General features: G+C 40.3%; 1 protein-coding gene across 1 annotated transcript in view; it reads left to right on the forward strand.

Moving 5' to 3' along the window:
- TENM4 (teneurin transmembrane protein 4) overlaps positions 1 to 23,648 on the forward strand; it is a 589,520-nt gene that overhangs the window by 455,285 nt on the left and 110,587 nt on the right. Inside the window, exon 15 of the mRNA XM_041483687.1 lies at positions 14,123 to 14,308. Within this exon, the coding sequence (XP_041339621.1) occupies positions 14,123 to 14,308 (186 nt within the window). The remainder of the gene's footprint in view (positions 1 to 14,122; positions 14,309 to 23,648) is intronic.

Raw genomic sequence — 23,648 nt, forward strand, 5'->3', positions numbered from 1 at the left:
GCCATTATGCGGCAAGTCTCTTAACCTTTTATTGTCTAAGTGTAGTGGGAAGAAGGAAATGGCCTGTGCTGCAGTGTGAAACATGTGATTACTGTTTGATATAGTCTCACTCCTGACCTATTTAAGCTGGGCCAACTATTTCTAGCGAATCAAGAGGCAGCACACCGCATACCATAAGACATGTTTGCTGACTGCAGTGAAATGAATTGGTGAGTCATGTCTTCTGCACTGGGGCAATGCACCATTTACCAGAAGGATCTCACTGATGCATCAGTATAATCCCAGACCCATCAAAACAGTATTAGGCTTGGATGCAAAATCATTATTAAAGGAATTAAATTATCTGGTGTTGTCCTTCACTCTCCTCAAATTTAAATCAGCGATTTTCACACTGTTCTGTCTTTGGTGGTTGACATCTTTACATGCACAGTATTCATTCAAATCATTACATAGTTGAATATACAAAGCAGCAATAGAAATTATGTTCTCTGTGTCTTAAGTGTACTGACTTTTCCTGAGCAGTTGACAGTGGTTGTAGATTGACCTGCGTGTAGATAAGGATCCCTTCTCCATCACTCATTCATAATGACTCATGCAGTTTATGCACAGTTGACATCCAGGCAGTACTTCAGACCCTTAAAAATACACTGGAGAAAAGCAGTAATAGGAATAGTAGTTTGTATGTGGTAGTCCTAAATTGCCAGTGGAGACATAAAATCGTGGGCTGCACATTTAACGATAAGACTTAGAAACTGGAAGCTGGGCCTCAGTAAAGAAGTAAGAAGTTATGATATCTTACATCATATTTTGAAAAGACTTGAGAGTGCGTGCCTGGCCAGAGACTGAGGCTGAGCTTGCATGACCATATCTCATGAAATGTAATACTTTGGTCCTATTATAGCTCCTCTCATTGCTTCTGCTGCGTACATGGTTTTCTGAGGATATGCCATTTGACTTTGTGACTGCCCTTTTGTCCCCACTGTGGCAGGGATGAAATGCTGCTTCCCAGTGACTTACTGACACACTTTGTTATGAAGGTCTATGATCACAAAAATATTTAGGCATTTAAAATTTGCCTTAAGGAAATGCAAATTATCAATTTTTGCTACAGGGTTGTGGAGAACTACATATGGCAGGTACTCCTAGATAAACCTGTCCTCCAAGCTCAGTGGGGAAATAGTGTGGGTAGCCACAGGGTAGCAGAAGACCAGGTATTTACCCACCTTCCATGACTTTACTTACTTTCAGTAGGCTGAGAAGTTGGATTTAAAATAAAACTAGCGTGGTATGTGAATCCATGTCTCTGGTTGCAGGGAAGCCATATTCTTATAAATTATTGCAGAGTGAATTGGAGTCAGTGGAAAAGCTCCTATTTACTCTGCAGGAGTATGGATCAGTTGAAGGCTATTCACAAACAATTCTTAGATTTAAGACCCTGTATCAATTAATGGTAATGACTGAATTTTTTGTATCAATTTCATAGTATAGATTAACAATGATGAGAGTCTTTCAGGTAGCACACAAGAGTTCCCCACCACAAAGTTGGTACAGTTCATTGAAACAGGCATCTTTTCTCTATTCCAATTAATAGATAGAGACCATGAAGAATGAACTTTTAAAGAGTTAAGCTGAAGGAGATGCACCTTTACATTGCAATGTCTTTTTTTCACCAGGAATTGTGCAGGAGACTATTGCGCACACGTATACACACACACACACACGCAGTCACAGAAGCAGTTCTTATACATTTTATCCCACAATGTCATATCCCATTGTTCAAACAGCACCATGGCTAACACAACATCTGTGATAACACTTGATTTCCTTGGGCTTACCAGTGTCAGCTTTTGCAAACAAAATCCCATGTTAATTTCATGCCATGCCCAGTACCACCAAGATAAAAATCCATCCTTAGAAAACATTCCTTTAAGTCTTCCTTTAAACAGTCATTTGTTTCAGGGGTAAAAATGTCTCTGTAAAAGATGGATATAACATCGGCTCTGACATGGTAGAGGCTTGTACCATGCTACAGACCAAGACCACTTTTAATGCTTAAGAAGTTGCTGATTTGTCTTTTTCTTAGCTTTAAAACACATGAGGAAGAAAAAGAGAACTAAACCTCAGGATGCAGCACCTGAAATTGATAAACATCTTCGTCACTTAAGAAGAAGTTGCTAGACACAGCTATGTACTCAAAGGCCACCTTGAATGCTCTTTCTTCAGCTTGTAACTTGTTCATCTCACTACCCTGGCAGACGTATGAGAAACATTAGTCTGGGGCAGTTGCAACTTTGGTAGCACAGTGTCTTCAAAGCTGGTCTTCAGAAGATACCATCAAAATCTGTTCTGGCTCAATACCTAAATTGCAGACTCATCCATGAAAGCCTTACTTTGGTCCTTTAATGGTGGTTGAAAGCCAGGAGATGTTTTGTACCAGCAGGAATTTCATCCTCTGCCTTTCAGAAGCATAACATGCTGATTTCTGAGCTTCTCTATTTTGTACTGAGAGAAGTAACTTTTCTCCCAAAGGGAAAAGTATATGCAGCCCAGTGCACCCACAAGGCTCTTGCAGGTTCTGCCTGGCAGATAGCTGCTTTGTGGATTGTGAAGAAATTAGTGAATCTAGACAATCAACAGTGTTAATAAGAACTGCCATTGTGAAAAACATTAATTTTTTCATGTAGTTGAGTGTGAGTACAGATTTTAGCCTACCCATTGCCAAGATGAACTTAGCCTTTAAAGGCTTCTAAGCTTTTTATTAAAAATGCAATAAAAGACTAAAATCTGCCCAAACCTTTGAAATAAAAGCATTCAGGGAGGCTTTCATTTGAATATCCTTTTACTCCCTTTCCTTTTGTTTATTAAAAATATGTGTAAGGAGACCCTGATGTGGTGGAAAAAAGATAATAGTTGAAATGGGCTGCAGTTATTTTTGTGGCGAGTCCAATTCTTCAAAAGTCCAAGTATCTTTGTGCTCAGCAGATGAAAGAGACATAACAAAGGGAGGGAGAGAACTCCCACTAAGACAGAAAATATAACTTACCTTTCAAATATTAATTCCTACTTTAAGTCTGATAACTGAGAAATTGTTTTCGGACGTTTTCCTAGCCAACCAGAGATGCATCAAACTTCTGTCAGCTCTGGGATGTGTTTAGGATCTTACTTTTAACCCCTTTTCTGCAGCAGTCCATGCAGTCTTGGTCAGACACAATGACAAGGGAAGATTGAAGGAACTGAAAACTTGTGTTCTAGCTGTCATTTCAGACTTGGCCAAAACCAGTGGAGGCAATGATATCATCAGTCTGTCTCTGACCATTAGATCACAAAGCATTTGCTCTGATTAGGTCATGTCTCAAGCTGAGAATAGAGTGTGTCCAGTTGTGTAACAAGCAGTCCCTGGTTCTCATTGACCTTGGGCATTCTATGATGAGCAAAGCTTCTCTCTTGTATCAGCAGTAATCAGTGAAAATTTATGGACCCCTACAAAGGGCAGTGGGAAGACTATTCCATCTCCTGTTTGTTTCCTACAGTGATTAGGGCTAATTCCCAGCATGCCAGTTTCAGTTCAACATTCTTCCCTATCTCCAAATGTGACCTCAGCAGTCACACCATGAGCTCAAAAGTTCTTTTTGTTTGGATCAATTATGCTTTGTGTTGTGGACTTTTCTGACTGAAAACAGCAGTGTTATACTGGACTCAGTGGGGCTCATGTTAATGTGACTAGTTTGAAAAATTTCACACCACAAGATACTAAATTCCATGTTTAAAGCAGAGTATTATTAAAATATCATGTTTTGAGGATGGCTGAGCAATTATAATGTCTGCTTGTATCACTGAGAACTTATCATTTGTAACACTAGGTCTCAGATGACCAAATTTTGGCTGCTTCTCCTTTGAAAGGAGGAGCCTCTTAATTTTTGAATCTAGACCTCTGCTGCTGACTATTCCTACTTTTAACCAGGATACTGCTGCAATATCAGCAGGGCGATACTTGTACAGAGTCAGTCTCTGCCATGATCTGCCTTGGTTATGCTGGATAAAGTCACTCATGGCTCAGCAAGGATAGTTGTAGGTCCCATGTCATGGCTTCTCCACTGGCATTCAGTCAATTCCATGCTCTTGTTGGTAGATACCTCCTGTGACTGTGACCTTACACTCCAACCCAGTTGGAGCTCATCACAATCAGAGTTCCAGCAAAAGTTTACTGGATGTTTTCAGCTTTGTCAAATAATATTTGAGACATCGAATTAGGTTGCCCAGAGAAGCTGTGAGTGTCTCATCCCTGAAGGCGTTCCAAGGCCAGGTTGGATGGAGCTTTGAACAGCCTGTTCTGTTGGAAGGTGTCCCTCCCTGTGGTGGGGCAGGGTGGGGGAGGGTAGAACGAGCTGGTGTTTAATGTCCCTACCAACCCAAATGATTCTATGTATCATTCTCAATTGGAATGTCCAAGGTTAGATAATAAGGAAAAGAGTCTGTGAGTCAGTAAAACAGAGTAACATAAAAACTAAGCAAAGAAAAAGACAATGTAAGACCAATGATTGTCATGTGGTGGATTGGTGTCTACTAAAGCCCAGAAATCCATGATTTAATAAGCTGTCTGAAGTGGATGCACTGGAATTAGTATATTCTCTCTGCCCCGTTCCAGTTTACAAGGTGTTCATACTCTAAAAACTATCATCATAATTTACACTAATGGGCACTTACTAATGACGTTGGCAGATGAAAGTTAGAAAGCTCTTTGGAGAGAACTCTGATGATTTTCAGTAAAGGTGATCCTTCCAGATCAGTGTTGAGGCATATGGACAGCATAGCAAACAGAAACCTTCTGGAACAGCTAGTGCTCAATCTCATTTGTATGGATAGACAGGCATCTAACTTCTGGATATGTCAGCTCTGCATGTTTCATACGTGTTCTGCGTCTCCTTTCAAAGAAGATGAATAACAATAAAACTTCTAAGTTCTTTGGCAAAATGTTGTCTGAAGAAAAAGGAATCCATATTGGGACTGAGCTCTGAGTAAGGGAATCCCAAGCAAATCTAGCTTGTGATCACTTCAGCACACACTGTTGACTTTTCTGTTGAAGTTATTTTAGAAAAAAAACCAAAATGTACAGAATTGGAAAATAAATAAATTCTTTTTAAGCATGAGCAAAACATTTTTCTACTGTCAAATTATCTCTTCCTTGTGGACAGAGAGGAAAATAAAATTAGCCCAGAGAAGAATCCTTCTCAGGAACTTCATTTAATGTATTAGAAATTGTTTCTTTTCTGGGAAGCTTTAACACATCCCAGAAAGCATAGAGATTCAATTAAGCATCAAAGAGAAAAATACAATCCTGCGCTTTGGGATATTTATTTTTATTCAACAAATCTCGGCTCCATGACTGAAGCCTGACAATACCTGGCATTTAATGTCCTGCTATTCTACAATAAGAGACAGTTTGAAGTAGAGTTCATAATAATAAATAAATGGAAGGTTGACACGAGTATGAAAGCAAATCACAGCCGTAGAGGAGATGCTTCAGACAGAAAGTGATGGTCAGTCCTTACCATTTAAGGCAAGGATGAAAATAGAGTATAAATACTGTAGGAAGTAGAAACTGATAAAAAGCACCACAGCAGTTTAATGGAATTTCATTGCACGGAATTACAACTTTCCAGACAGGAACTGGAAGACCTTTATGCAAATATGAAGCAAGCTGAAATTGCACTTCAAAATGAGATACTTTTTTAAAAGATATCCCAGCTGTACCAGTATACATTGTGCAGCTAATTGTGTCTGTTGTGCTCCCGTTCTCACTGTTACTGTTTCTGGCAACAATTCCCAAGAATCCCATTGTGCTCAATCCTGTATGGTTACAGGGTTAGAGGCTCAGTCTTGGAGGACACACATACATCAGTTTAAGTATATTACTATACCAAACCCCTTCATTACTCATTTTGGAAATGGAGGGTGGGTTCCAGGGGAGTTACGGACACATCTCCTGGATCTGCTCAGCACGTCCTCAGGTGAGGAGCTATTCTGTGGACTATTTATTCATCTCCAAATGAGGAGTCTCAGAGGCACCCTGATTCCTGATTTAGATCTCCAGAGAGAAATGAGGCCTAGAAGGGAATTTGCAGAAGCTTTTCATTTAAACACAAAGTTGTTTATGCCAACAAAGAATTAAATACCAGGAGAAAACTGGGGGGAGAAAAGCCAAAGTGGGGTTAAACTTTTGTGTCTAGTTGAGGGCGAGAGCCAGAGATGGGTCCTTTTTCTTATTAGGGATTTTTACCAGCCCTTCTCCTAGATACAGCTCAACCACTTGGAGTGAAAAGTCTCTCTCCTGTTCTGTGTTTTATACCTCCTTTGTGTGTACCCACTTTTCCTGCAAGTGCAGAGTTGCTGAGTTATCCCTCCTGCACGTGTATTGAAGACCTGTACTCAGTCCTCCTGCAGAGCTGACAAGAATCAGCATTCAGGCCAATTCAGGTGTCCTGATTAGGGTCCCTCTGTAATGCAGGATATGCATTCCCCAATGCAGGCATTCCAGGATGCTCCTCAGGGTTTTGTGTTCAGGAGGTGAAAATTCAGGTGTCCAAGTCACATTTCAAAGCCATTTCTGAAGGTCAGTGTTCTTCCTGATGAGGGGTGTTAGCAAAGCTGATGGACATTTTCAGTCTCTGGAGAGCATCGTTTAATCATGATTTCCTCATCCATGGAAAGAAAATAGCTGTTACCTTTTAGTTACATTCAGTTTACTGAGCTGTGTAAAACACATTGAGGCCCTTGAGTGGAGCAGAGAGTAATCAAAGTACCAAAAGTTTAATTGCCCTCCTAAAAGGACAGGTTTTATATTTATAAACATAAATAATAATTATTATTTCTACATTAGTAATATTTACATATTTGATGTATGCTTTAAAAATAGATAAACAGATTATTTGTTTAAAGGCATTAAATTATGCATACATTGCTTTCAGGACATGATCTCTGAAGGAAAAATACATTCCTCAATTAATGACATGGACAGAACTTACACAATCATTCTCTGTTCATTACTAAGCCAGGATAGTTTTCAGAGGATTTCATGATACAGATCAGCTACTGGCAGTGACATAAAATCCAGACCTCTTCTTTCAGGTTTTTTCTTGCTCTTTAGTTTGATGCTTTCCTTATACATTTGTAAAAAGAATGATTTTAAAAGCTGATGTGCTTTATGTCTTCTTCAGTAACAGCACAGGAGTTCATGTCACTACAGAGTTATCGAATCACAGGAATGAGAGTTTCATAACACTGCAAAATGTGTTTTGTTATGAAGAATGTCTTTAGCACTTCACTGCTGTCTAAATCATGCTGATCACACGCCTTCTGGTTTTTTCATCTATATATTTCTTGCTTTTTCCAGATATTCCCCATAAATTGCCTTCTAAAGCAGGTTGTGAAAACAAGGCTTAGCTCCTCACCAAACTCAGCTTTTTAGCTCCATGCAATGCCTCTCTCCTGTGCTTTTCTGGAAAAAAAATCTGTCTGAGGCTGGAAATTACCTCAAATGAGCCAGCTTGAAATGGGAAAATCCTAGTTATGGCAGATTTTTAATTATTAAATTTTCTATTAATATATTGAAGGTCAGTGGAACTGACCCAGTTTTCAGGAAGCTCTGAGCAATTTCACCTGATCTTATATTTTAGCACTAAATCCATATTTATTAAAGGATTTAGCAGACAGGTCAGAAGCAGCTAAATCTCTGATTCTGCATCACATGAATCCTAAAGAAAAATTTTCATCTGCATTGCTCTTCTCTAAGCTGGAAAGCTTTAAACTGTTGTCAAGCCAGTTTGAGGATATGTGGGGGGGACAGGGGTAAACATGTAAAAATGGATTTGCTAGAAATGAAGCACAAATTAACATCATTATCCTTCCCCAATTCAAATCTTTAATGTAATGTGAAGATAGTATGAAATTCTGAATGATGCCATTTCCTGTGTTGGAGGGTCCTGTGTCTGTTCCATCAATTAAAAAGGGCCATGAGTAAAGCACTGCATTGTTGGGTTAGTGTTTGATGGGTTTCTTTCCCCACTTTCTTCTGAAATATCAAAGACATCATAGCAGACTTTTTGTTCTTAAGGGGATAGATTGATGCCAGTTTTTTGCAGGATATGCAAAAAAAAAAAAAAAAGAGAGAGAGAAAGAAGCAGGTACAAGTTTTTTATTTGTATGAGTAATTGCTTTAGTATTCTAACTTCTGAAGTGCTGTTAATGGACTGTGACCTCATTATACCTGGCACAGTGCAAATGCAGAACAAAAAGGATAATCTTAGCCTCAGATAGTTGAGATTCTTAAACTTTAAGTGAACAACAGCAGAGAGAGACATGCTGATGGAGACAGAGTAAAATTACATTACAGTTTTCATCAACACACTGTGGAGAAGTTAAAGCACGTCAGCAGCCACTGTCATGATTTTGGGTAGGATTCAAGATGGATTAGGATTTTTAAGAGAGCCTTGAGGAATTCTGAGGCAGTTTTAACAGACCAGAAGGAAGTCCCAGTTAAAAGGAGATAATGAGAAGGAAAAAAAACCAACAAAAAACCTATTTGTCTAAAAACTAGCCAGCAGGCAGTTGAGTCTGGGCTCACAGAATCACAAAATGGTTTGGGTTGGAAGGGTCTTGAAAGGTCAGTTCCCATCCCCCTGCCGTGGGCAGAGGCACCTTCCACTAGACCAGGTTGCTCTGAGCCCCAGTAATGGGCTGGTTCCTGGTGGGGATGAGCAGTGACGAAACAGAGCAAGTCCTGGAACTGAAGATGAGCCATTTCTTTTTTAATTATTTGCATGAAAAATAAGCAGAATCGTATTGGAATGGCATTATCCTTTCCTGAGAGTAATGTTTCTGATAACCCGAGATCTCTGGGTCAATCACCCTAAGCTCAACAATGCCTTGAGCACTGTCTGCTCCAGAAATACTCCATGAAAGAGGTTTCAAGTGACTCATCCTCTGGAACTATCTCTCTTTCCTTCTTGACCCACCGAGGGCAATTAGGCTCAATTCAATTCTTCAGGTAGGGCTGACATAATGTGAGGTGAGATTCAAGCAATGCAAGACATCACTCCAAGACAATAACATGACAAAACCCCAGATGGGAACGTTGACACAAACTTGATTCCTTAGAAAAAAGTCTGCATCCATTAATCAGTTACTATCCATCAGTGCCCTCTGGTAAGTACAAACATAAGGAAGCAAAATATAGGGTAATACTCCCTATATAGGTGTTTCTCACAGAGGTGCTTCGCTTGATTGTACTTTTTGAGGACATTAAGCCTCATATTTGCTCTTAGAATTGGGCACCAGATTTACTCAGAGGATCCCCTCTTTTCAAGGAACTACAAGCAGCTTTGAGAGCTACACTGTGAAATGAGGCAAACCAGTGCACCTCTAGGAAAGGATAAGGAGTGGCTAAGCTGTTCATACAAACACTGGATGAGATTAAAGATGAAAGGAAATATTTGGTCACCTTTTGGAAACAGCTGGTGTGAAAATATTTAACAGGCGGGTCTTTTATGCACAGGCAGAGTGTTCTAACTAAGCTTAAATAGGCAGGATCAATATAGTGCAGCTGGCCAGTCTGAGAATACTGTAACAGGAGAATTAAAAGCTTTCCTTCTCATTTGTTCCTGCAGCTCAGATGGTAGCTAATCATGTCCTCTAATTTTAACAACAGAATTTAATGTACCAAAAAATGCAGTTTGTAATAAGAACAAAGGTGACAAATTCTGTCCCTGGGACTGAATGACAAAGAAACTATTCACCTGCCCTTTTTCTGTAAAACAGCCTTAGCTGTCTTTTTCTGTCCAAAAAGACATGTATTTAAGTGGAAGCTTAATTTGAAATCCATTTTGATCATTTCTTAGCATGTCAAAAGAAAAGTAAAAGCTATTCTGACTATTTAATCATTCATTAGAAACCTGTGAGCACTTAAGAAGGTTGTGTTGTAAAGGACCAGGGCATGTAGCAGGTTGTGTGTTGCAAGGCTATTTAAATTGTAGGGTACCCATCTATCTTTAAACTGGCACTAAGTGCAAGATACAGTTTTGGGAGTTCCTGGCTCCTGGTTCCCTATCAGAAATAATTAAACTACATTTTAGGGAGACTGTCCTAAGTAGATTGTTTCACAAGTGTTCTTCACAGCTGAGAGTCTGCATTACAGCCCTTGGGGCCTGGGAGTCCAAACCACCTCATATATCTGTTATATACGAAGTACACATTCATAACCTGGAACCTGCACACTTCTGTGTGGTGGTTTGCTGGGGTCTCAGCTAGGTGGGGATGAAACCCAAAAGGTTCTCAGCATTCCCTTTCTAGCTTAGCCTCAGATCTGTTTGTTTATAACATGCAGTGCATATCCCCATATCCCATGTGTGCAAGACTGTTCCTTGGCAGCATGTTGCCTGAGAAATATTTCAGTCAATATGTAAATGTCCCAGGGGGTTTTCCATTCTTTTTCATAGGAATGACTGCACAGAGACTCTGCTTTTCAGAACATGATTTTTTTTCTCTCTTCACCATTTTTGAATGCACTCCATTATCCTTGTTTGACACCTTTAAATAACTCCAGGAAGGCTTCTGACTGTCACTGTTACTATTATCTCTGGGTTTTTTTCCTCTACCACCAATCTGTAGACATCTGACATTTCCATCTTAGCTGTAGGACACAAGAGTGCATATTGGGACATCAAGACATTCATGTGCCTCTCTCAGAGTTCACATTTACCTGTGGATCCATCACTTTCCTTCTTTATGCTTTGATTACTTTATCTGAAAGGTGCTGCATCTGAGTCAGGGAAACCCTGGGTATCAGTACAGGTTTGGGATAAAGGATTGAGAGCAGCCCTGAGGAGAAGGACTTTGGGATGGACAAAGAGCTGGACATGATGCTCTCACAGCCCAGGAAAGTCAGTAGTGCCCTGGGCTGCATCCAAAGCAGTGTGGCCAGCAAGGCAAGGGAGGGGATTCTGCCCCTCCACTCTTGTGAGACCCCACTGGAGTGCTGTATTCAGCTCTGGGACCCAGTTGTGGGAGTCTCCAACACAAAAAGGATATGGACCCGTTTGAGCAAGTCTAGAGGAAGCCACAAAGATAATCAGAGGTCTGAGGAACCTCTGCTATGGGGACAGACTGAGATAGTTGGGGTTGTTCAGCATGGGGGCCAGAAAGCTCTGGGCAGACTTTATCATGGCCTTCTTACTACTTAAAAGGGACTTACAAGAACGATAGGGAGAGATATTTTAATAGAGCCTTTAGTGATAAGAAGAGGAATAATTGTTTTAAACTAAAAAAGGGTAGATTTAGACTAGATATAAGGAAGAATTTTTTACAAAGAGGAAGAACAGGATATAATGAAGGTGTGAAGTGACCAAGCTGGCATCCTCTGGATCGCTTGGTAAACTGGGAGCAAGAAAAATTACATCTTATTTGATATTCTGAGATCCAAGTTCAATGCTTATGAATAAAGAATGTAAACTAATAACCTGAGAAGAGATTGCAGTCTGAGTAGCCCTATGGTAAAAGCGTGCTGGAAAGCACCAGAGGCTACAATAATAATTTTTGGAGTTCAGGTTTAAATACCAGTACTCTCAGACTTGATACTTTCTCAAGGTATTTCTTGTCAGCTTGCTGAAATTTTAGCAGCACAAATCTAGCTTTTGATTTTTAATCTGCTGTTTCCTTTATCCTCCCCTGGACTTTGTTTATCAGGTCAACCAAGGCGAACCAAATTTACTTTTTTTTTTTAGTCCATCTTTACTGCTATATTAACCAACTTGCAGGTTATGTGTGTTCATTACCACCCTGACCAGCCCACGCTCCATTGCGATGCTGTCTGGCAGTTGGGGAAAAAAGTAGAAACACGTGTCTGGACTCCAGCCCTTCAGCAAGGATGGGTTTCAATAATTCCCCATCCCTTATGCTCTTATCGGGTACTGTAGTATGATATTACTTCCCTCGCAGCTAGGAGCTGTGAAAATCTGTCTCTCGATGCCAGATGCAAAGTAAAAACTTCTGACAGCAACTCGAGCCCTTCCTCAGCCATGCCTTTATTGTTTGATAGGGTAATTTCTATTTGCTTCCATTAAATCCTACATTGGATTCTGTTACATCTCAACAGCAAGTGGTGTGTGCACATGCTCTGTTTAAGTAGCCAAGATACCCAAATACTTTGGCAAGTTTTATTCTAAATGATGCAGACAAGTTCCTGAGTGCCTTTAGCCCAATTGAACTCCAGAGTTCTCTTTCACTAAGAGATTTAAGCATATAGGAGTAAATGTTTGAAGGGGTTTGGAGACATCTGCGATGCTGCAGTAAAAGGAGTTTTACTGGAAGCTGTTCTGCCACCCTGAGCTTTTTGGGAAGCAAGAGCTAAATGTTGTTCTCATGCCACATTTGAAAAATGAGGTGTTTCTAGACATGCCAGGCATCACTGTTGTTCTTATCATAAATTACCGTTCTCCAAGGAACACTCTGATCCTTTTCCTCATAAGGGGCTGAAGACCTCACAGCTCTCTGCTGTGGTGGAGCTGTGAGGATCTTTCCTCCTGGAGCTGAAGTGGGTGTTCCAGCCCTATATCAGGAGCATATCAAAAGTTGTTGAACAGCCCTAGTGTCCTATAAATGGAGTACTCTTTAGCAAAAGACTAAAAGCAACTTAAGTACAGCTGAATTTCAGTCAGGTGTGATGTTAATGCAGGCTGAGTAGTTTTGAATATTTTATACGCAGCCAGTGACACAGAGAAAAAATGTGCACTGCAGAGTACCCTGGTACCCCTTTCTGTGCTTCCAGCCCAGCTCTGCTCAGCATTTCTTCTGCTCAGTTCTCCATGTCCCCAAAAGGAACTGTGTCCTTACCTTGTAAAATCTATAAAATGGCTCAGTGAAGCCGAAGGCTTGAGGTCAAAACATTTGGGAATTTAGAAGTGCCAGGCAGAAGTCAGAGAGAAGACCTCATAGGCTGAAATACTGTGAATTGCCTCTCCTTCAGTTGAGGAAGGGAGAGTATAGTGAGGGCTTATGAGAGATGGAAAGTAGCAGCCAAGTAATGAGTCTGGAGAAGAAATAGATTCATTTCATTTCATCTGCAGTGCTACACTGCATCAGTATTTGGGCTTTGGTTTTTTTCCTTGAAATCAATCCTGTATAGTAGTGGTGGTAACAGGCACTTTAACACCTGATTCATGGGTATCTCTTCTCCACCAAGTCTCTGTTTTTCCAGACAAGTACAGTGTAGATAAAAACATGTTTCCCAAATTCATGCCAAGGCTATGCCAGGTTTTAGACAAAAGTCTAGTGCTGGATAAAAATATTATGCCTATGTCCTCAGGCCTGCTGGGGCTCAGGGAGGTTTGGGAAGGCCATCATCCCTGAAAAGGCAAGGTCCTTTAGCTCTTTGCTTTTTGCCGGTAAGTACCAAAATATCTGGCTGTGACCGTGCTTCCATTAACTTTGGTAAGACTTGGGAAGAAGCACCATCCTGTCAGCTCCAGTGCATGTGACTCGCGAAAGATACAGTTGTACCTGTGAATGTCTGAGAGGGGATTTTTAATGGGTAGTAGGAGACTAGGGACATAAAGGATGTGCAGATTTGGTAGAAATAGAAATATTCTTTCATTAATTTAAACAGAGAATAAGGATTTTAATGACTCCCATCCCCAAAACCGTGGCTTAAAAGTCATAATCATGCTTTGCCAGCATGTAACTTTAGCATCAGTAGTTTATCAGCACATTGTTTCTACACTTAACCAGATTTTAATTAAATGTGACTTCCGTTCTGCTTATTGGAAGAGCCTTCCCCTTTGGATTTGAGCATCATAAAAGCTTGAGGAGTGCAAGAGAATTAGAAAGCAAATAGGAGGATCAATCACAGCAGACCCTTGCAATCCATGTCCATCTCTTTTTTGTAATATACTTATTAGATTCTTATTGTCAGGAAGGATTAGTGTTATGAGCTCTAGGAATTCCTTTCATTGCCCCGTAAGGCGAGGTAGTGAAGTGTGTCTGCTTTTCTTGACAATAACAGTCTGGATTTTCCCCCTCTCCCTTCTCTCTCTCCACCCATATCCCCTCCTGTCTGTTGTCTCCTCTCCCACAGAGATTTGTGCAGCGGACTGCGGAGGACACGGCATTTGTGTTGGAGGCACCTGCCGCTGCGAGGAGGGCTGGATGGGCACAGCCTGTGATCAGCGAGCGTGTCACCCACGCTGCAATGAGCACGGGACCTGCCGGGATGGCAAGTGTGAATGCAGCCCGGGCTGGAATGGAGAGCACTGCACTATTGGTAGGGAGAAAGAAAACCCGACTCCTTTTAAGAGAATAATTGATGATCAGGGAGGAGAAAAGGCGCATGCTTAATTGAATATGTGTGATCTAGTGTAGCATGAGCACCTTTGTTCTTGGATTTCAAATTCTGACATCATACATTTTCATGTGGGAACAAGACAATATGTCCTTTCATTTGTTGGTGACATGGCTATATATATTTTTTATTATCAGACATGAAGTACACCTATGTGGTGTTCGACAAGCCTTCAAATGTCAGCTAGAAGCTTTTTTTGAAAACATCCCACTTCACCTCTCTTGAGAGGTCTTTCTGTGGCCTCCAAGACTCCTCTGTACTATGGTGACAGCATTTTTAGAGACATGCATCTGATTTTAAGTTTTCTTTCCTTTTATTTGCTGCATTATTTGCACTGTCACTTTGCTTGTCAGTATAAAAGAGGAAACTGCAGACAGATTATTTCTGACTGGTATTTAACTCTGTCTTGCTTATCCCTTGTCTATTCTGCTACCTTTCTAACCATTTCACTTCCCTCTCACTTTGCTTCTGTATTCCTCATGCACTGGCACTACTTGTGAGCTCTTTCTGTCATGTCTCTTATTATGGATGCTATTATTAATAAGAAGCCAACAATATGCTTAAATCATGCAAAGAGCTTCAGTTCTCATATTAAGCAATTTGCAGCGTCATTAATGAACTGCCTTGGCTTCACCTTTTTCCTTCTCTCACTTAACTACTAAATGCATTTTCCCCTCTTCCTTCTTTCTGATTGTCAAGCATTCAGCCTCTTCAGTTCCCTTTCCGTAGTCATGCTATTAAATCAGTAACCCTAAACTCCCCAGATGCCTTTTATTCTATATTAATAGAAAACTAAATTAGTGAATCCAGTTCTATTCTCAATAATGCCTGTGTGGACCTGAAAAAAATCAGTTGACTTTAAAATAATTGTTCCAGAATGAAAATTCTCCTTTAGTAATTTTATTTTAATCAGCTTCTTTTAAAAACAAGAAAATTTACCTCAATGTTATCATTGTGTCATGATAACTAAAAATCACACTTCATCAAGACTAACCACTAGCAATACCTGGGCAAATATCAGCATAGTTATTGTGTGGATTAGCAGCTTAGTTAAATGAGACATCACTTCCCTTGCTTGAAGACCAGGTGCATTTGCACACGCAAAGACAGGAAATTAAGCCTGATCTCAGTATTTTAATTTCAGCATTAGGATAATGGTACAAACCATATCTGTGGCTCAATTCTATTTATCATTTATTTATGCTAATGTCACCCTATCACATTATGGTCTCCACATGCATCCCCCTAATGAAAAATATCTAGCTTTTAAAACTTCCTCTGTCTTATTAGATGTTGCATTCTGCTTTCTTGTTGATGTCCCTAGCAGCTTTCATTTCTTTTCCTGAAAAAGGGATTGAAAAACCCATGTTTCTTAAATGAAAAGAGAACAGTCCTGTGTTAATTGAAATCCTGTTTCCATAATATTATTTTATAGACTTTTATTCAAGCAGTATGATTTGGAAAGCAGCACAGATTCATTAAAGAGTTTAAAAAAAAAACTCAGCAAAAAGCTCCAAATCCAGGGGACAGTTTTATATGGAATTTATTTATGCAGGGAAAAAAAAAAAAAAAAAGCCTGATTCATCCCCTTAGTGCCATTTTATTAGTTCTGCTGTAAAACCAAAATGCCATTAGTTCAGTATATGATAATTCTCCACACAGCTGATATGCCTGGACTGTTTTCGAACAACAAGCTTTTATCTTTCATGGTAATTAAATTTATTTGTAGTATTCCTCACTCTAAGTATAAATGTTGTCATGGGGAAGGCCAGTACTGCAATGCAGTCAGCATTGAGATTTTACTGGTGCACACTCTCATTTCATGTGCTGCTACCTTCCTGTTGCAGTTCTGCCTTGGTTTCGGAATCATTCTTGGACACTTAAAGTGCTGGAGCAGCTCTGTTTCTTTTCACTTTCCCCCATCCTCATCTCCTTGCATGGTGATTTAAAAACAAATTTGTACATAGTCTCCTGCCTCTGAAGCTGTAAACACTATTTCCTACAGAATATTTCACTGATAAATGTGTAGAATGTAAAGGAGATCTGTCAAAGCTGTGAATACCCAGGAAAATTGAATGGTTTTAGCAGGAGTAATAAGCTAGTTATGTTGGCACAAATGAAAGGACATTGACTTGGAATTACATTAAGTATGTGGAAAGCATTCCCCTTGTCCTTGTGTAATTTCCCTGCATGGCAAATTGTTCTGTTGATGGTAATTCCATATATGTCTGTGTCATGGCCCGGTTTGCTTTAGCACTGACAAGCATAAAACCCCATTGCTGAAGTGATGCTTTACCAGCATTGCTGTGTGTGCAGGTAACACGGTAGAAATGGACCATACCAGTAGGGGACACTTCTTCCATTTCCTGCTGAGCATGTGTGAGAGTAAGACATCCTTTTGTTTTGTAGGTCATAGGAGGCTCTTCCTTATGGTGTTCAAGGTATTCTGATCCCGGTGGATTAATTTTGTTTGCTTCTACAAAGAGTTGTGTCACTGAATGTACTGTCTTGACTGCTCACATTCCGAGATTTCATTAGAGTAACCCCAGTTAATTCCCAACTAGGAAATTGATGCCGAAGCTTACATTCATCATCCCAATTCAGCAAACTTAGTGCAGGAGAGTAGAGCAGAAAATTGATTATCTAACTGCAGGAATCATGAAACCCAGCAGAAGGGTTTAGTCATTTTCTGGAAGGAGCAAAACACATCATGACAACACCATCAGTGCCAGACTCCCATGATCGGTTCTCCAGAATGTTCCTAATTCATCCCTAGTTAGAGACATTGCAGGAATTCAAGTTTCTTCTGTTCTGGCCCAAACTACATTCAGGGACCATGGTTGATTTTAGGATCATTGAGTTTAAAGATTAAATAAACCCTCACCTTACTGTGAGCTCTGAAAGGCCAAATTACAGCTCAGCTCTGTAGTAGGCTTCTCTAAGGGTTTGCCTCACAGGAAGCAGCACAGAAAAATTTCATGGGTTTAATAAAGAGTCATAGAATCCCAAAATTGTTTGGACCTTTAAGATCATCTAGTTCCAACCCCACTGACATGGATAGGGAACCTTTCACTTGACTAGGTTGCTCCAAGCCCCATTCAATGTTGTCTTGAACACTTCCAGGGATGAGGCATCCACAGTTTCTCTGCGCAACTTGTGCCAGTGTCTCACCACCCTTAAGTCTAAAAAATTTCTTCCGAATACCCAATCTGAACCTGTACTCCTTCAGCTTAAGGCTGTTCTTCCCTGTCCTATGATTTTGTGAAAACTCCCTCTCCAGATTGTATGATTCATACAACATTATTTAGTAAAATAATGGCAGAGGGGGCTTCCCTGCATGGTGGAGTTGGGATATTCACTATCCTTCAACAACCTGGACACAGGACCAAAGCCATCTCCGGAAGTTCAGTTGCTGCAGCTAAATACTCCAGAGTCTCTGGAGACCTGAGGGACCAGCAGCTAGCTCTCCAAACACTCCACAGCCTACCTATCAGGATTTCAAAGCACCTCAGTGCCTAATCCCCATTGATCTCTGCAAAAGCCACATGTTTAACTCCTTTCGGAAATCTGGTCCTGGCACGCATGGGTGATGGATACAATAACAATGCCCAGACAGACAGGCAGACAGCCTGTCCCACGCCGGCTTCTGCTTATGGTGCCATCAGCCTGGGGTTTGTTTTACATAGCAAAACTCTGATTTTTGAGAAATCTGCCCCTTAAAGTTTGCCTTTCATCAGTCTTCTTGCATAAATAATCACACATGTTCTGAATAGCTGAGGTTGTAATCAGTGCCTCTCCATTTCTGTTGGAGCAGCTGGAATCCAGACAAGGCACATTGCAGGTGGATCCTGGTCTCTTTTCCCCAGCTTTCTAACACGTCACTTGTGCCCTTTGAATCCGTAAAGCAACAACAGTCCATGCATGGGCCAAGACAAAAATAAGCCTACCAGTGTCTGGGGAAGGTTCTTGTAATCTTGTAGATGTGGTGCTTAGGGACAGGGTTTAGTGGTGGACCTGGAAGTACTGGGTTAGTGGTTGCACTCGATGATCTTAGAGGTCTTTTCCAACTCTTATGATTCTGTGATTCTGCCCACTGCCCAACAGTCAGTGCTCAGGTGCATCCACAGCAGAAGCTGAGCTGTGTGTGACCCTCTGGCACTCACCCTGCCGGTTGAGATGGGTACCTTTGGGCAAGAGAAGACCATGGTTATAGAAGTCAGTGGAAAATCCACACTTGCTGCTTTGTTCTGACATGATCTTGAATCAATCTGAAGGTAATCTCGCCTTAAATAGTTTGGCAGCATGTTTGCCAGTAAATATTAAGCACAGATTAACTTCAAAGACTGTTTTCCCTGACCCTGTAGCATAAACTTCACATGCTGTCCCTGGTTCAGCAATGGATGTTTGCTTTCTCCTCTCCTTCACATTTGTGTGATCTCAGTTTAACTCTAGTGATTTCCCTGAGGCTCTGTCCACTTCACCTCATAGGAAAGATAAAGGGAAAAAGAATATTTGGGAAATGAAGAAGGAGAGCGTAGTGGGAAACAAGTCCTTCTCAAAGACCTGCCTGCAGCATCTCTCACTTCTCTGTTCTTTCCCTCCCTCTCTGCAAGCCAAGAGAAGTACTCGTTATCATTCCCATTGTGTTTCAGACAAAGCAAACCAAGTCAGCTCAGGCTGTGAAACAAGGGAGCTTTCACACTGAAAAATGGTCACAGGAGCTCCTCCCTAGCAGTTCTAAAGTGGCTTCCAGGAGTAGGGTGGAGTTGAGTGTGGTGGTGCCTTTCGGTGCAGAGGACACCTTAGAAATGTAGCTTTTCTTCTAAACTCCTGCATAATTTCTCAGCATGTCCTGCATGTCCACAGGGTTTCCAAAGCAGTGTCTGCAGGGAATAAGATGATATTTTAATGCCAAAAGTATAGCCTGTATGGGTTTAGAAAATAAAGATTTCTATTGCTCCTGTAGGAAGCCCCATTATTTTTCAAATTGCAAGAGAACATTGACACATAAGTGACACATGGTTGGCATTGGCAGTTGCTTTCACTGCCATCAGCTGCACAGTCACTGCCTGAGCTAACAGGTTGGGCTGCTGTGGATGTCAAAATCCAAGAGATACATTCCTAGGCTTCATCCAAGCAGATGGCGATGCTGTGCTTCCTGCGTCGCTCTCACCACATCAACATGATTAATTCACCCTTTGACAAGCCTCATAACTGCCCCACAATAGGTGAGCTCTCCCAGCCCTCTCCACTTAGTTCCTGTACAGATCCATTGCATTCACAGGATGGAAAAATAATTCCTGTGAGGGCCATGACCTCCCAGGGGGACAGTCTGCCTGAACGAACCTGAAACAAAAACTTGTTCAAAACTTCATTGCAGGGAGCAGGGAAGAGAGCAAGGGAAATAACATTTAAGTAGGTATTGAAATAGAGAAATGCAAGACTCAGAGCCTCTCTTTTGTTGATAAAGACCAGCGGGTGTTAGGACAGAGAGTGCCGCCTGCTGGCATGAACCAGGGCTCTCCGAGGCAGGATGTCTTTGCCACCAGCCTTCTGCTCAACACCAGAAAGTCAGTAAGAAGGTGATTTTCCAAATCAGTGTTCCATGGGAATTTGGTACATGACTGCTCCCATGACATCTATAACTTTCTTTTTTACTTTCTCTTTAGCACTCCTTAAAATGAATATATTAATACTTGCCTATCTGGTATAGTTACCATGAAGTTAATTTAATATTTGTAAAGTAATTTGATTTGGGGCTAGAAAATGCAGCATAAATGCAGTATATTACCATTAGAAAGATCCAGGGAAAAGCCTATACCAGTCTGGTAAGGTCATGGAACTGTGCTTTTTTGTGTGGAAAAATATAAGACAATCAGGTAAGGTGGAGGACTTTCAAATGTCTCTGCTTTCCTGGTGAAATGCAAAGCAGTCAGTAAAGTGAAGGGAGACTTGCAAATGAGCAGAGCATTGCAATATCCTGATATACATATATACACATATACTTATATACCTATATGTATATATATATATATATATAAAAGCAAGCACATAAATATATATATATAGAACTTTCCTGGTTTTCTTCCTGATCTTAATGAGCAAAGATGACTGAATGCCTTAACACAGCTTTCTCAGGCCATTTGACTGAGGAGCACTGTGCTCCACTCTTCTTCCTTTTTTTCTCTCCTCATAATCAAGGTTTTTCTTTTCATATCACAGCGAACTCTCCTTTGCCTTTCTAGCACCTGCACAGTCTCGTAGTAAGCCGCAATGCACTTATTCAATCCTACCTTAAATGTCCTGTCTTTTATCTCCCAAGCTCACTATCTGGATAAGGTAGTGAAAGGTATGCTCTTCCTTCCTATTTTTCCTATTGTCTTTGTGTTTCTTTTTTAAAAAATGCACCGTGAACATGCTGTGTTGAGGTTGCATCTCTTCCTCATTGTCACCAAAGTGGTCCCTAATGTCTGGAAGGGTGAAGTTTCCAGTCATTTACGTAGCAAATACCTCTGTAAGTGCTGTGACCCTGTGTTAACATCATATCAGTGTTCCTACCCATTCCCTTGTCCCTGCCCTCCCCTCCAAATCATCTCTCATCCTCACCCTTCCCACTCAGGTGAGGCAAGTCAGGAGAAAACAAGTGTCTGTGAATACAGCAGGAACCCTGTACAGTGATGTGTTTTAATTAAATGTCTATGGTCCATTTTGTAACACAGGTGAGTGCACTTTTTATGTGGAGTCTTCATGTTTTTGATCCACAACTGCCAACTCTTACATGGGAGCTTTTAAGTGATAATATATTGGGGTTTTTTTTTACTGATACAAAAAGGTTATGATCCCAAAACCTCTGGTTGCACAAATCTGCAAAATCTGTGGAAATTAGTGATGCTGCATTAATGTACACTACAACAAAATCCAACCTTATGCTCCTGTTTGTAAGTGTAACACAAGTCTAGGACCCTGGTCTTTCTTCAAAAAAGAGGAAAAGGAATTTAACTATTCGAGAACAGTGATCACCTGCTGTTTTTTAAAAAAAAATCAGTTATTTGTTAATCAGAACAATGAGCTAAATTACTTTAGGACTTTTTTATAGAAACTGACAGTTCCACAATGCACTTAGCTTTAGAAAAGTATTGAAATAGCATGCATATGGTTAAATACAACAGTCTGACAATAAATATGATTGAGTTGGACTTAAATATTTTTCTACATGGCTGATTTGACACTAACAGCAACACAGTGTTGACACCATGCTAGCTTCATATGTTTGCTGGTTAAACAAACCAAAAAATCGGCTTGAACAAATCAATTTTTTTCTGTAGTACTATCCTTCTTTTCAGATTTTGAGCAATCAAAAATAACAGCTGTGAGAGGCTGAGGATGAAGAGCAGATATGCTCAAGTATTGACCCCATGAACAGTTAAAATGAAGTCTTTGCTATATAGGCTTCACTTCTGTGAAGTGAATTTACAATTCAGTTTTTCTTTTTTTAAAGGCAGATTCAGGAACAACTGCAAATAAGCAAAATGTTTGAACAGACAAATACTAGTGATAAGGAAATGTCCATAGTTTAAATACTTCCATCTTCAGTGTAATCGAGCAACTGGTAGCTGTCCTTCGACCCATCTTTATGGATCAGTTGGTTGTACAGTGGTAGTTTTCTCTCATTGCTTAGCACCAAAAAATACCTGTGCTTGACTTTATTTAAATTAGGAGGAAAAAGTACATTCTCTTTCTTAGATCAGGGAAAGGGGGATATTTATTGTGCCCTTATGAAGTAATAATGGTGGCATCCTCAGAGGAAGATATGGGCCATCACTAGGGAGCACGATCAGAACCTGCTGTTAATGTTCTACATCTCAGTGTTTTGCATTTCAAAACCCCAGGACTCCTTCTTTTCATCTCAATGTGTATTGGAGAAGGCTGCATCAAAAAGTAGCAGATAAGCATTGAGGGCATAGAAGAGATGAAAAATCAACGTGCAGAGCCTGGCAAGGAACCTTCAGTACTGATTTGACCATTCAGTGGTCCAATTTTTTTAACTAAGTCTTTTGTAGATGTCATTTTTCCTCTAGGTAGCCTTTTGACTCACCTTTATGCCCAATAGTAAAGGTACATTATATTTAGCGAGTCAGTAGGTAACAGGTTAAGTAACATACTAAGAATAAAAGATTGTCTCTTGCTATGCATGGCTGCTTTTGGAAAGATTAGCAATAGCTGAAACATTAAAAGTACATGGTTTTCTACTTGGCTAACTGCATGGTGTGCATTTTTCAAAACTAAATTACTCATGCCCTTTTGGCTTTCTTAATTATTAACATCTTTCTGGTTGAAATCCCTTCCCAGTAATCCTGTTGTCAAAGGGTGAGCCTGATTTACTACTGAATCTTTCCTACAGCTTTACAATAAACCAGTCAGTCAGAGAAGATGTAGAATTGTTCCTAAAAGGAAGGGCAAGTTTTAATAGCAAACATCAGCATAATTAAACCAAAAAGCTCTAACTAGACTCAGAGTAGAGTCTTCTAAACTAGGGCCTAATTAACACTGGTAATGCTTAAAATGAGAAGAAGTGCCTATTATTTTAATAATAATTAAAAGAGATGCTGATTTTAGAGAGAGTTTCTCCATTCAGAATATCATTGAATCTGATGGTACATCAGTTTAATTAATTTCTATTACTGAATATCAGTTCTTACTCTTCAAAAATAATCATTAACCACATTAACACTGTAGCGATGCATATATAAACAGCTAGTTTGAATTTTAAAGTTGCTGAACAACATTAGAATTCAGGGGTAGCTGCTCCTGAAGTATGAGAGCAAGTGAGAACCCAAGGTCTGACCAAAGCCAGTTCCCTCATTTGTACGTTAAAATGTACAAATGTTAAAAATGTAGGAGCTCTCGCCAGTAACTTCTTAACCTTCCTATTAGAGGATGCATCTGATTAAGGATTTCTGGATTCCCGTCACCACAGAATATCATAGTGGTAATTTCAGAGTTGAGTTGGTTTTGGGACAAGCTTTCGTAGTTTGCAGGGATCAGCTGATGCTTTGCTCCTCACCTGTAGTCTTAGAGAAGCTTCTGCAGGTCTCATAGCTTTTGTTGTTCTCTCAAGCTTCAGGCATTTGCATTTTCACATGGTGCATTCAGCCAAGTCCTACTTGTCCCAGAGCTCTGCTCCTGTCTGGGACTTCATAAGAACATCCATCGGTGCTCTCCTACTGACAGTGAAGCAAAGATAATAAGCAGCCTTTTCTTC

Source organism: Pyrgilauda ruficollis, unplaced genomic scaffold (assembly GCF_017590135.1).
Source record: "Pyrgilauda ruficollis isolate IOZ18807 unplaced genomic scaffold, ASM1759013v1 scaffold60, whole genome shotgun sequence".
Taxonomy (NCBI): domain Eukaryota; kingdom Metazoa; phylum Chordata; class Aves; order Passeriformes; family Passeridae; genus Pyrgilauda; species Pyrgilauda ruficollis.